The sequence below is a fragment of the Dipodomys merriami genome, unplaced genomic scaffold (genome assembly GCF_024711535.1).
Source record: "Dipodomys merriami isolate MVZ:Mamm:240054 unplaced genomic scaffold, mDipMer1.0.p SCAF_143, whole genome shotgun sequence".
Classification (NCBI taxonomy): domain Eukaryota; kingdom Metazoa; phylum Chordata; class Mammalia; order Rodentia; family Heteromyidae; genus Dipodomys; species Dipodomys merriami.
In genome coordinates, this window is record NW_027202749.1 from 2,651,606 (window position 1) to 2,664,414 (window position 12,809).

General features: G+C 64.6%; 1 protein-coding gene across 4 annotated transcripts in view; it reads left to right on the top strand.

Moving 5' to 3' along the window:
* Nucleotides 1–12,809, top strand: part of Afap1 (actin filament associated protein 1) — an 82,072-nt gene that overhangs the window by 65,466 nt on the left and 3,797 nt on the right. For 3 of the 4 annotated variants that reach the window (XM_070021785.1, XM_070021786.1, XM_070021788.1), the window contains exons 11-17: nt 572–717; nt 3,865–3,982; nt 7,243–7,491; nt 7,736–7,850; nt 8,615–8,779; nt 10,313–10,503; nt 12,179–12,343. In XM_070021785.1, the coding sequence (XP_069877886.1) occupies nt 572–717; nt 3,865–3,982; nt 7,243–7,491; nt 7,736–7,850; nt 8,615–8,779; nt 10,313–10,503; nt 12,179–12,343 (1,149 nt within the window). The remainder of the gene's footprint in view (nt 1–571; nt 718–3,864; nt 3,983–7,242; nt 7,492–7,735; nt 7,851–8,614; nt 8,780–10,312; nt 10,504–12,178; nt 12,344–12,809) is intronic. The other variant, XM_070021789.1, reaches the window with a different exon arrangement.

Below are 12,809 nucleotides of genomic sequence, written 5' to 3' on the forward strand. Positions count from 1 at the left end.
TGATCCTCAGATCTCAGCCTCTTGAGTAGCTAGGATGACAGGCGTGAGCCGCCGCTGGTGCCCGGCCTTAGCGAGTGTAATCTTAGGGATATATTTCAGACTTGCCACCATGTTGAAGATGGCTCCACAAGGCCACCTGGACGGTGGGCAGCATCTTGGCTGTGGAGGCACAGCCGACACGGAGGTGATTTTGTCCCCTCTGCCCAGGAGAAGCAGGGCCACTCTGGCAGGTCGCGTCTGTGTCACTGTCCACAGCCAGCCTTGGTTGACAAAGGAAGGAGGCTTTCTAACCCCAGAGAGAGAGAGAGAGAGAGAGAGAGAGAGAGAGAGAGAGAGAGAGAGAGAGAGACACACACACACACACACACACACACACACACACACACACACACACAGATTGTCTTCACCAAGGGTGACTGGGACCTTGGCTTTCCCTGTTTGTTACACACACACACACACACACCCCCACACACACACACCAGCTGGGTTGCTCCCTTCCTGGGACAACATGGTAACACTTCTTGTGCAAGCAGTTGTCTGTGGCTGAAGAGAACACGCTGTTCCTGCACAGGCGGCATCTTCGGAGGACATGGGCCGATGGATCGGGATCCTGCTGTCTGAGACGGGCTCGTCCACGGACCCGGGAGCCCTGCACTACGACTACATAGATGTGGAGATGTCAGCAAACGTCATCCAGACTGCCAAGCAGACCTTCTGGTGAGACCCCGGGCATTAGACAGAGCAAGCCCAACACCTTCCCTTTGCTGTGGTGGTCCTCTAGATTTTGCTGAAATATTTGGTCACTCCTTCCCTCTGAGATGTCCTGTAGTGCAAGGGTTGGCCAACTTGCTGGGTAAACGACCCGTAGTAAACACTGATTTTGTTGGCCAGATATCGGCAGTTAGTTACATGCGCCCAGCTCCACTGTCTCAGGCAGACTTAATACATAACAGAAAAATGGATGTGTCTGTGTTTCAAGAAAACTTTATTTACCGGGCGCTGGTGGCTCACGCCTGTAATCCTAGCTACTCAGGAGGCTGAGATCTGAGGATCGCGGTTCAAAGCCAGCCCGGGCAGGAAAGACCGCGAGACTCCTATCTCCAATAAACCACCAGAAAACCAGAAGTGGCGCTGTAGCTCGAGTGGTAGAGCGCTCGCCTTGAGCTGAAGAGCTGAGGGACAGCGCCCAGGCCCAGAGTTCAGGCCCCATGACCGGGCCCAAAAAAAAAAAAAAAGAAAGAAAGAAAACTTGATTGGCAAAACAAGCAGAGGGCTGAGTTTGGCCTGTGGGCTGGAGAGGAGGCACATTGCCATAAGAGGACTGAGGTGTGAAAGCGTCTTTCTAGTGTTCTGAGTTTGAATTGTGGCTTTGCAAAATGGTGCTTTGTGCAAAAACATTCTCCCGAACTGTGGTTATTTCCTTAAAAAAATGTCAGGAACCTGGGCGGCAGCAGCTAGGTGCGGTCCACAGATGCCCAGCAGGGTGTCTAGGACCCACCTTCCCGATACCTGCACTGTGACCCCCAGGGTGTCCGGGGCGTCCCTGGTGTGGTCTGCTCTGTGACCAGAGCTCGCAGTAGCACTGCTGGACCCAGGCTGACCTCAGTGCAGCAGACGAAGGTCTTTTTTTTTCTCTGTGGAACTTAGCCGAACTTGGCATCTACCATTCTGAGACTGCTGCAGGCAGCTGGGCGTGGTTCATATGGTAGTCAGCCAGGTCTGGACAACAGGAGTTCTGCCTCAGCTGGTGGTGTGGGCACCAGGGTGGCTGGGCCTGGGTGCTGTCCCTGAGCTCCTCTTGCTCAAGGCCAGCACTCTAAGCTTGAGCTATACTCACTTCTAGCTTTTTCTGTGACTAATTGGAGATAAGAGACTCAAGAGCTGGCGGAAGCCAGCCATGACCCTCAGATCTCAGCCTCCCGAGTAGTTAGGCCAATAGGTGTAAGCCACCAGCGCCCTACTTCCTCTTCATTTTCTTCTCCCTCTTGTGTTCTTTCACGTTTACTTCTGTGTACCTTCAGTGTGCCAGAAGCCAGTAACTAGGGGGAGAGGCGTGTGCATGCCGTCCTTTGCCAGCAGGGGGCAGTGGTGCTTTCTCAGGACAGGCTCAGAGCCCAGGGTGCTGCTGAGAGGCCGTTTTCACCTTATCCCCTAAGTCCTCTTAACACTCCGCTTTTTTTTTTTTTTTTTTTTAATCTGGGAAGACACAGAACTAGTAAGGGAGACCTGCTTTCCTGTGTGATTTTTATCTCTGGCTGTGTTGGAGCAGAAGATCTGTTTGCTCCAGGCTCTTTCTTCCCTGGGAGCCAGGCTGTCTGCTGTCTGCGCCGCTAGCCTCATGGGCAACTGGTGTGTGGAGGCATCTCACCAGATCTGCACAGGCCACCAGCGTCCTGCAGTGGACCAGCAGATGGACAAGCTAAGACACTGCGGGGGGGAGAGCCAGGGGACAGGCAAAGGGGAAAGGGAGGGGGCTGCTGGACAGGGAGGCCGAGACACAGGGTGCTGGTCCTGGGGCTTGAATTCAGGGCCCCGGGCTGTCCCTAAGCTTTTGCAATCAAGGCTGGTGTTCTGTCACTTGAGCCATGGCTCTACTTTCAGCTTTTTGATGGTTAATTGGAGAGAAGAGTCTCGGATTTTCCTGCCCAGGCAGGATCTGATCCTCCTAAGGAGCTGGGGTCACGGGTGTGAGCTACCAGTGCCTTGAAGTTCTGAGACTCTTGTTGAGCCTGACCGTGGCCAGCAGGGGAGCAGGAAGCAGGGTCTGCGGCGTTCTTTGTGGGAGCAGCATTTTGGTTTTCTTAGGTGACTTAGGAGTCAGCTGGTCCACTGTGTGAGACCCAGAGGCACATACTGTCCTACCTCCCCCACCCCCACCCCTGCCCACAAGCTGAGCACTCTATACACCCCCCCCCCCATGCATGCACGCACGCACCCATGTACCACCACCAGCCGTAGGGCCGGGGTGGGGCTGCAGCACACCTCGATCAGTCCCCAGGCTGCACTGCAGGTGACATCTGCAGTCGTCGAGTATGCACTAGCTCACAAGATCGCAGGGCCCAGGCCCTGCCGGTGTGTGAGGATGGGCTGGAGCCATGGCGGGAGGGCGGGGGTGGGGCCCTCCCTGTGCCCCCCCAGCTGGCGCCCGGCTCCGTGGGGTGATGACCCGTGTGGCAGCCAGCCTTCAGCCTTCCCTGCAGCCACGGGCGGGGGCCAAAGAGCTCGTGATGATGACAGGAATGGTCGGGCACTAAGGAATTCCAGGTTGGGGGCGCTGGGCAAGGGCCTGGAGACCCAAATGCACTTCTGGTTACCTCATGGAGTCTCATCTGTGAAGGGTGTGGTGGGGCTGCTGGGCGCTGGGCTGGCTCGGCTGCGCCAGGCTCAGACACATCTGAAGAGCGTAGCAAACAGGCCTAAGAACTTTGCAGAAAGGCCCATGTCAGCCTTTTCAGGCATGTGTGCGCAGGGCAGCCCCTCTGCCGACTGCTGTGCTCCTCATCCCAAGTCCCCGTCCCTGCAGTCAGGCCAGGCGGCCGGCCTGCCCTCCCCCGGGCCAACGCCGGCGCCCCTGGGCCTCCTCCGCCGTGAGCTGAGGAGGGGGTGAAGCCACCGCCCCCAGGCCCTGCCCTCTCCCCCCCCCCCACCGCCTGCCCCCAGGGCCCTGACTGCCTGCCCTCCCCTCCCCCCGGCCCTGACCGCCTGCCCCCCTCCAGGCCCTGACTGTGGACCCCCCCCCCCCCGCCCTGACTGCCTGCCCTCCCCTCCCCCCCCCGGCCCTGACCGCCTGCCCCTCCCCCCCCCCGCCCTGACCGCGACACCCCCCCCCCCCCCGCCCTGACCGCCTCCTCCCTCTCTCCGCAGCTTCATGAACAGGCGCGCCGTGTCCACCAGCCCGTACGTGGGGAGCACGTCCAACGGCTACGCCCACCCCAGCGGGGCCGCGCTGCACTATGACGACGTGCCCTGCGTCAATGGCGCGGTGAGTGCCTTCCCGCGCTGCCGGCCTCCGCCCGGGGCCGGCGCCTTCCAGCAAGCCCGGCTCGGGCCCTGGCCGCTGCCACCCACAGGGTTCCTGGACGTGGGACGGGAGGGCAGCAAGCCCCCCACCCTGAGGGTCCCCTGGCTCTGGCCATGTACACTGGACACCCAGCCCAAGGTATCTTCTAAACGGAGGCGTGTAGTGCGTCGAGGGCCAGATGTTTTAGGCTCTTCTTTCCTTACTGCTTTGTTTCTCACTTCCCCTGAAGTTCGTTCCTGCAATGTGTTGTCAGGAAGTCCGCCCCATGGAGGCCTGAGGGAGGGGAGGCTGGAGCTCAGGCGTCCCCTGGGCTCCAGTCAGGGCGGAAGTTCTTCTGCACCAGCCCAGCCCTGCCTGCCCCCTGTGTCACCACCAGCCCAGCCCTGCCTGCCCCCTGTGTCACCACCCCAGCCCTGCCTGCCCCCTGTGTCACCACCCCAGCCCTGCCTGCCCCCTGTGCCACCACCAGCCCTGCCTGCCCCCTGTGCCACCACCAGCCCAGCTCTGCCTGCCCCGTGTCACCAGCCCAGCCCTGCCTGCTCCCTGTGTCACCACCAGCCCTGCCTGCCCCCTGTGCCACCACCAGCCCAGCTCTGCCTGCCCCGTGTCACCAGCCCAGCCCTGCCTGCTCCCTGTGTCACCACCAGCCCTGCCTGCCCCCTGTGCCACCACCAGCCCAGCTCTGCCTGCCCCGTGTCACCAGCCCAGCCCTGCCTGCTCCCTGTGTCACCACCAGCCCAGCCCTGCCTGCTCCCTGTGCCACCACCAGCCCAGCCCTGCCTGCTCCCTGTGTCACCACCAGCCCTGCCTGCCCCCTGTGCCACCACCAGCCCAGCCCTGCCTGCCCCCTGTGCCACCACCAGCCCTGCCTGCTCCCTGTGTCACCACCAGCCCAGCCCTGCCTGCTCCCTGTGCCACCACCAGCCCAGCTCTGCCTGCTCCCTGTGCCACCAGCCCAGCCCTGCCTGCTCCCTGTGCCACCACCAGCCCTGCCTGCTCCCTGTGTCACCACCAGCCCTGCCTGCTCCCTGTGCCACCAGCCCAGCCCTGCCTGCCCCCTGTGCCACCACCAGCCCAGCTCTGCCTGCCCCGTGTCACCAGCCCAGCCCTGCCTGCTCCCTGTGTCACCACCAGCCCTGCCTGCCCCATGCCACCACCAGCCCTGCCTGCTCCCTGTGTCACCAGCCCAGCCCTGCCTGCTCCCTGTGTCACCACCAGCCCTGCCTGCTCCCTGTGTCACCACCAGCCCAGCCCTGCCTGCTCCCTGTGCCACCACCAGCCCAGCCCTGCCTGCTCCCTGTGTCACCAGCCCAGCCCTGCCTGCTCCCTGTGTCACCACCAGCCCAGCCCTGCCTGCCCCCTGTGCCACCACCAGCCCAGCTCTGCCTGCTCCCTGTGCCACCACCAGCCCAGCCCTGCCTGCTCCCTGTGTCACCAGCCCAGCCCTGCCTGCTCCCTGTGTCACCAGCCCAGCCCTGCCTGCTCCCTGTGTCACCAGCCCAGCCCTGCCTGCTCCCTGTGCCACCAGCCCAGCCTGCTCCCTGTGCCACTACCAGCCCAGCCCTGCCTGCTCCCTGTGTCACCACCAGCCCTGCCTGCTCCCTGTGTCACCAGCCCAGCCCTGCCTGCTCCCTGTGTCACCACCAGCCCTGCCTGCTCCCTGTGTCACCAGCCCAGCCCTGCCTGCTCCCTGTGTCACCAGCCCAGCCCTGCCTGCCCCGTGCCACCACCAGCCCAGCCCTGCCTGCCCTCTGTGTCACCAGCCCAGCCCTGCCTGCTCCCTGTGCCACCACCAGCCCAGCCCTGCCTGCTCCCTGTGTCACCACCAGCCCTGCCTGCCCCCTGTGTCACCACCAGCCCTGCCTGCTCCCTGTGCCACCACCAGCCCAGCCCAGCCTGCTCCCTGTGCCACCAGCCCAGCCCTGCCTGCTCCCTGTGTCACCAGCCCAGCCCTGCCTGCTCCCTGTGCCACCAGCCCAGCCTGCTCCCTGTGCCACCACCAGCCCAGCCCTGCCTGCTCCCTGTGTCAGCGCCAGCCTGTGTCAGCAGGTGGACTCCTTGGTGGGCTTCCTTTGCACTTTCAGACCCAGACCTAGTATTTAGCGTGCTTCCCACTGCTCACCGGGACAGAGTCAGAGTGCACACACGCACTTCTAATCTAGAAACTTGGTTGGGCCACTGTGTCCTAAGTTGTCTGTGTGACTTCACCCTCGGTGTCTTAGGAGAGCAGTAGTCTGGTCTAGACTGTTACTAGCGCTGGATGAATACACCCGAGGTCCTCATGGAGCGCTGGCACCCATTTATCTGCGCTGTTTTTAGGTTGCAGAGTCCCCAACGTGCCCAAAACAGACGCGCTGAAGTGATCACAAAGCCATAAAAACCTTTCCTATTTTTGCCACAAAAGGCTATAATTACAGTCTGGAGAAAGGGCTGCTGCGAGATATAAAAATAGGGAAATGAGCAGAACACATGAATTAATATTTCCTTTTTTAAGTGCTTGGCAATTTAAAGCCTAAAATACCTTGGGGGTGGTTGGTGGAGTGGCGGCTTGCTTTGTACCCGTGTCTGCCCCTGAGTGCCTTTGTCTGCCGCGGCTCGCCTCTGCTTTAGTCCCCTGCCGGTGCTGCTGCTGTCCACCCGCCTTCCCCACGGGGCTTCAAATGCCTAAGGGTGTGACCTGGCGCACGCTGACAGCGACCAGGAACTACAGTCTCCACGCTTGAGCGGGCTGTGGGGAGCCTCGGTGGGCTCTGAGCCCTGACCCCCCAGAACCATCTGAGGCTCAGCGGCAGCCTGGCCTCCGGCCATTGGGGGCTCTGCCCAGCGCGCCCTCTCGCTCACCGTGTGGCTGAGCTCAGCCTCAGCGTCCTCCCCTCCAAGGCTGGCTCGAGCTAAGGAACAGCGTGAGCAGAGCATGGGTGCAGAGGCGTGGGTGGAGCCTTCCTTGGGTCACATCCCCGCGTGCGTCATCACCACCCCTCCTTATTTTCTGTCACACTCTGTCCAGTCTCAAGGCTCAGATCAACATCTCCTTTCTGCTTTGAAGAATCGGCAAAACAAAACACGTTCTTATCCAGTGACCTAGGAAAGGGTTCTCGACCTGTCTCTGTGTGTGCGTGTGCATGGGGTCTCGCATGTGGCGTGTTCGGGTGCTGCTCTCCTTTCTGGCTGGCGCCGGCCGGGCCGGGCCGGGTCACTAACGACAGCTGTGTGTGTTGCAGTGGGACCCGGAGGACGGCCTTCCTGGCTGCGGCAGCCGAGGCCGGGGAGAAGAGGCGTTGTACGACAACGCGGGCCTCTACGATAACTTGCCGTCTCCGAGAATCTTTGCTCGCTCCTCCCCCGCTGACAGGAAGGCTTCTCGGCTGTGCTCTAACCACTGCAAGGCCCCGGCCAGCGGCCTGCCCCGCTCCCCCTCTGTCACTAACACCTCTTCCGTGGGGAGGGTGACTGTCGGGCTGCACACGCAGGTACACGCACGCTCCCCCATCCCCGCGCCCCTCGGGAGCCGCGCCGCAGGCTTCCTGGGGTCCTGGGGCGCCGGGCCGGGCCCTTCCCAGCCTCCCAGGGTCCAGCACCTGCGGGCCGAGCGCGGCCCCGCTCTGTCTGCCCGTAGCCTGAGCTGGGTTCTAGATAAAGAGTCAGAGGCTGAAGGAAACCACGGAGGAAAAAAAGTTAGGTTCTTGTGTCTTAATATTCTGTCTGTTTCCACAGCTCAAGGGCAAAAAGCCCCCCGTGGCATCCAACGGGGTTCCCGGGAAAGGGAAGCCCCCCAGCAGTCAGCAGAAAAAGGCAGAGTCCGCAGCAGGCGTGAAGCGGACGGCCTCCAGTGAGTTCTGGGTCCGCTCTTCCCCAGGTCCCCCCTGCCCATCCGGCATGGCTCGGGCAGCGCTGTCCAAGCCGCCCGCCAGCAGAGTCGCAGTGCGCCTGCGCCGTGCCACGCTCCTGGCGGCGTGGAATACCGAGAATACCCTTCTCCCCAGCCGAGCCTCCGGCACGGTGGCTGCAGCAGCCGCTGCCTCCCGTCTGGCAGGGGACAGGCGCGGTTACAGTAGTCTGCCTGACTTGGCAGTTTTCCTGTGTGGACAGTGTGTCGGGGACATAGCGGAGGTCCCTGGGACCCTCGCAGAGCCTCCTAGTTCCCCGTGCTGTGCCAGCCCCCCTGACCAGCACGTTTGGGCAGGGTCTCCTTTTCCAGGCAGCAATCCCAGGAACCCTTGCGGAGAAGCGAGGACACTCAGGCCAGGGACGGAGCTCAGGTCGGGAGGTGGCTGTCCTGGTCAGGAACAGCTGTGGCACTGAGGGACGGGGGCTGGCAAACTTTGGGTAACAGGCTCCAGATTCCAGCCTTGTTAGAGAGGAACTCATGGGGGAGAAAAGCAGTGGCCTTCTCTGAGAGCGTTCCATGCTCGTGTATTGAGTGGTGGCTAGTCTTAGAGAACGTGGCCAGCGCGTCTCCTGCTCCTGACCAGCTGCGGGCTTCCTCTGGCTGAGCCCCCCAGCTCCCCGCTCTGTGGTCCCCTCTGACCTGAGGGCCGGGCACCCCCGCACGGCCTCTGCAGAGCCAGCTAATCCCCCGCACTGTCCGTTCAGATGCCGACCAGTACAAATACGGCAAGAACCGGGTGGAGGCCGATGCCAAGCGCCTGCAGACCAAAGAGGAGGAGCTGCTGAAAAGGAAGGAGGCGCTGCGGAACAGGCTGGCACAGCTCCGTAAGGAGCGGAAGGACCTGCGGGCGGCCATCGAAGTGAACGCCGGTAGGGCACTCCCCCGCACTCCGCGGGCGCGGCATCGGGTCACCAGCTCATTCTTTGCCCCCTTGGGGATGGGTGTCGTCCGTCTGTCTCCTGGGGCTGGGCCCTGCCGGGCAGCCCACAGCGGGCACCCGTGTGATGGACGGCCCTGTTGCAGCCCAGGCCCAACCCCAGGCTGTCAGCTGGAGCCCCAGGTCCCATCCACAGGGAAGACCTCTGCCCACCATCTCGGCAGGCGCTGCCCCCGTGTGGGCAGAGCAGCCCGCGTCTGCAGGAGGGGTGGTCTCTGGGGACACGCACCTCCCTCAGGTCTCCACAGCGCAGACCTGCTTTCCACTCCCATGAAGGGTCTGGCCGCGGCTGAATCCTGAAAGGGATCGGGGAAGAGGGTGGCCAGCGGGCCGGCTGAGAAGGTCAGCTAGTAAGGCCCAGCTACGGGGAAGGGGTCCCAGGTCATGCATTCCTGCCCTGCAGGGGTTTCTCACAGCCTGGCTTCAGTTTCTAGATCTATCTCCCCTGGGGGGGGTGAGCCCCGCTCCAGACTTAGACCAGGTCTGTCCAGTTCTAGGTGAGCCCTGGTCCACATCTATACTAGACCTGGTTCAGGTCTAGGTGAAACCCAGTCCAGATCTAGGCAAGATCCAGTCAAGACCTAAGTGAGACCCGGTCCAGATCTAGGTAAGAGAGACCTGGTCTAATGCTAGAGCAGACCAGATCCAGTTGTAGATGGTACCTGGTCCAGGGCTAGACAAGAGCCAGTCCAGAGCTAGGTAAGACCTGGTCCAGTTGTAGACCAGACCCAGTCCAGACCTAGATGAGACCTGATCCAGATCTAGGCGAGACCGGGTCCAATCCAGATTAGACAAGACCCAGTCTAAATCCAGGGGAGACCTAGTCTAGACCTAGGAGAAACTTGGTCCGGTTCTAGATGAGATCCGGTCCAGACCTAGGCAAGACCTGGTCCAGGTCTAGGTGAGCCCTGGTCCAGGCTGGGTTCCTCCCGCCGAGGGTGTGAGGCCAAAGCTTCTGGCTAGCTTAGTACTCCCCACCCCCTATCCAGGCTGAGGCCCTCCCAGCACTTGGACCAGTGCGCAGACCTGTCCTGACTGCTCCCTGGGTGGTAACAGGAGAACAGGAGGGGCCGTGCAGGGCAGGGTGAGCTGGCGGGAAGCGGGAAGTGCGTGGCACGGGTCTGGAAGCAGTGTGGAGTCGGGATGGAGCCGCCTTTCCCAGCCTGGTCTTTAGTCTGCAGGGCGGTGCTTTGCAGAAGAGCTCCCAGGATGTTGGGTGTGGACAGAGTGTGCAGGTGTGGGTGGCACTGGCGGGCCCTGTGTGTGTCTGCCGCCCTGGGGCAGCGCGAGGCCTGACCCCCGTGGCAGGTGAGTGGATGGGAAGCACGCACACCGCCTCCTCGGGATTGTCAGTCGGCAGCACCCTCAGATGCACCTCGTGTAAGCCGTGTGCGCTGGGGCCCCGCAGCGTGCTGTGTCCCCCGGGCGGGGCCGGGCCTCACAGACCGCGTGTCCCGTCTCCTAGGCAGGAAGACCCAGGCGGTGCTGGAGGACAAGCTGCGGAGGCTGGAGGAGGAGTGTAAGCAGCGGGAGGCGGAGCGGGTCAGCCTGGAGCTGGAGCTGACCGCCGTCAAGGAGAGCCTCAGGAAGGCCCTGGCCGGCGGCGTCACCCTGGGGCTGGCCATCGAGCCCAGGTCGGGCACGTCCAGCCCGCAGGTGAGCGGGCGCGGCGGGGAGGCGCTGCGTCCCAGAGGCCGCGCCTGCTCCCGGCTGGGCGTGGCCGTGGGCGTCGGCACACTGGCCGCCTCACCAAGACCTTCAAGCAGGGGGGTGCGGGCCGTGCCTCTGCATGGCTGACGGCAGGCCAGGGCCTTTCCTCGTGGCACCAGGTCCTGTCTCCCAGGCAGCAGGTGTGGCACGGCACACTGATGTCACGCCTGGCGCGGGGTCTGTGTGGGATGTGATCGTGGGCTGACGCTGGTCCAAGTGCCTCAGTAGCCCCAGGGTGGTGTCAGTGAGGCCTTCCAAGGCCAGCCCGCGTGCAAGGGCCAGCACCGAGCACAGGAAGCAGACAGCACTCCCTGCCCCCCCAGCCTTGGCCTTCCTCCCCCTCACCCCGTCACCCCCCTCCCACGCCTCGGCCTTCCTCCCCCTCCCCCTGTCACCCCCCTCCCACGCCTCGGCCTTCCTCCCCCTCACCCCGTCACCCCCCTCCCGCGCCTCGGCCTTCCTCCCCCTCCCATCACCCCCCTCCCGCGCCTCGGCCTTCCTCCCCCTCCCATCAACCCCCTCCCATGCCTCGGCCTTCCTCCCCCTCCCATCACCCCCCTCCCATGCCTCGGCCTTCCTCCCCCTCCCATCACCCCCCTCCCATGCCTCGGCCTTCCTCCCCCTCCCATCACCCCCCTCCTGCGCCTCGCCCTTCCTCCCCCTCACCCCCCCCGTCACCCCCCTCTCATGTCTGAAACTTCCCCCCCTCCCATCACCCCCCTCCCGTGCCTCGGCCTTCCCCCCCCTCCTATCATTCCCCTCCTGCGCCTCGGCCTTCCTCCCCCTCCCATCACCCCCCTCCCATGCCTTGGCCTTCCTCCCCTTCCCATCACCCCCCTCCCACGCCTCGGCCTTCCCCCCCTCCTATCACCCCCCTCCTGCGCCTCAGCCTTCCCCCCCTCCCATCACCCCCCTCCTGCGCCTCGGCCTTCCTCCCCCTCACCCCCCCCCCGTCACCCCCCTCTCATGTCTGGAACTTCCTCCCCCTCCCATCACCCCCCTCCTGTGCCTCGGCCTTCCTCCTCCTCCCATCACCCCCCTCCTGTGCCTCGGCCTTCCTCCTCCTCCCATCACCCCCCTCCCATGCCTCGGCCTTCCTCCCCCTCACCCCCCCCCCCCGTCACCTCCCTCTCATGTCTGGAACTTCCTCCCCCTCCCATCACCCCCCTCCTGTGCCTCGGCCTTCCTCCTCCTCCCATCACCCCCCTCCCATGCCTCGGCCTTCCTCCTCCTCCCATCACCCCCCTCCCATGCCTCGGCCTTCCTCCCCCTCACCTCCCCCCCCCCCCTCACCTCCCTCTCATGTCTGGAACTTCCTCCCCCTCCCATCACCCCCCTCCTGTGCCTCGGCCTTCCTCCTCCTCCCATCACCCCCCTCCCGTGCCTCGGCCTTCCTCTGGCTGGTCACTGTCTGTGGTGGTCCTGCTTGTGTCCTCCTTCCGGTCACCGGTCTGTTCTTTGGAGCATGCTGCGTTCAGGGCTAGGAGGTGGGTGACTGGGTGGTTGGGCTCCTTCTAAACTGTGCAAGGTCCCGGTTCCGCCCCTGCAGGGTGAGAGGGGTGGGGTGTGATCCTTTGGGGAAAGGCTGTGGGGCGCGGCTCACGGCGTCTCTCGCGGGCAGTCTCCCGGCTTCCGGCACCGGACTCTGGAGAACTCGCCCATCTCCAGCTGCGACACCAGCGACACCGAGGGCCCGCTGCCCGTCAACAGCGCCGCCGTCCTCAAGAAGAGCCAGCCGGCCACGGGCAGCTCGCCCTGCCGCGGGCACGTGCTGCAGAAGGCCAAGGTGAGTCCTCGGGCCTCCTAGGGCGCGGGGCGGAGCGGGCGCGGGGCGGGGCGGGCGCGGGGCGGGGCGGGCGCGGGGCGGAGCGGGCGCGGGGCGGGGCGGGGGCGGGGCGGGCGCGGGGCGGGGCGGGCGCGGGGCGGGGCGGGCGCGGGGCGGGGCGGAGCGGGCGCGGGGCGGGGCGGGCGCGGGGCGGGGCGGGCGCGGGGCGGGGCGGGGGCGGGGCGGGCGCGGGGCGGGGCGGGCGCGGGGCGGGGCGGAGCGGGCGCGGGGCGGGGCGGGCGCGGGGCGGGCGCGGGGCGGGGCGGGGCGGGCGCGGGGCGGGGTGGGGCGGGGCGGGGCGGAGCGGGCGCGGGGCGGGCGCGGGGCGGGGCGGGGCGCGCGCGGGGCGGGGCGGGGCGCGGGGCGGGCGGCCTCCCTCGGGCTGCCTCGCACTGCCGGGCCCCTGCTGGAGGCTGCCAGTGAACGC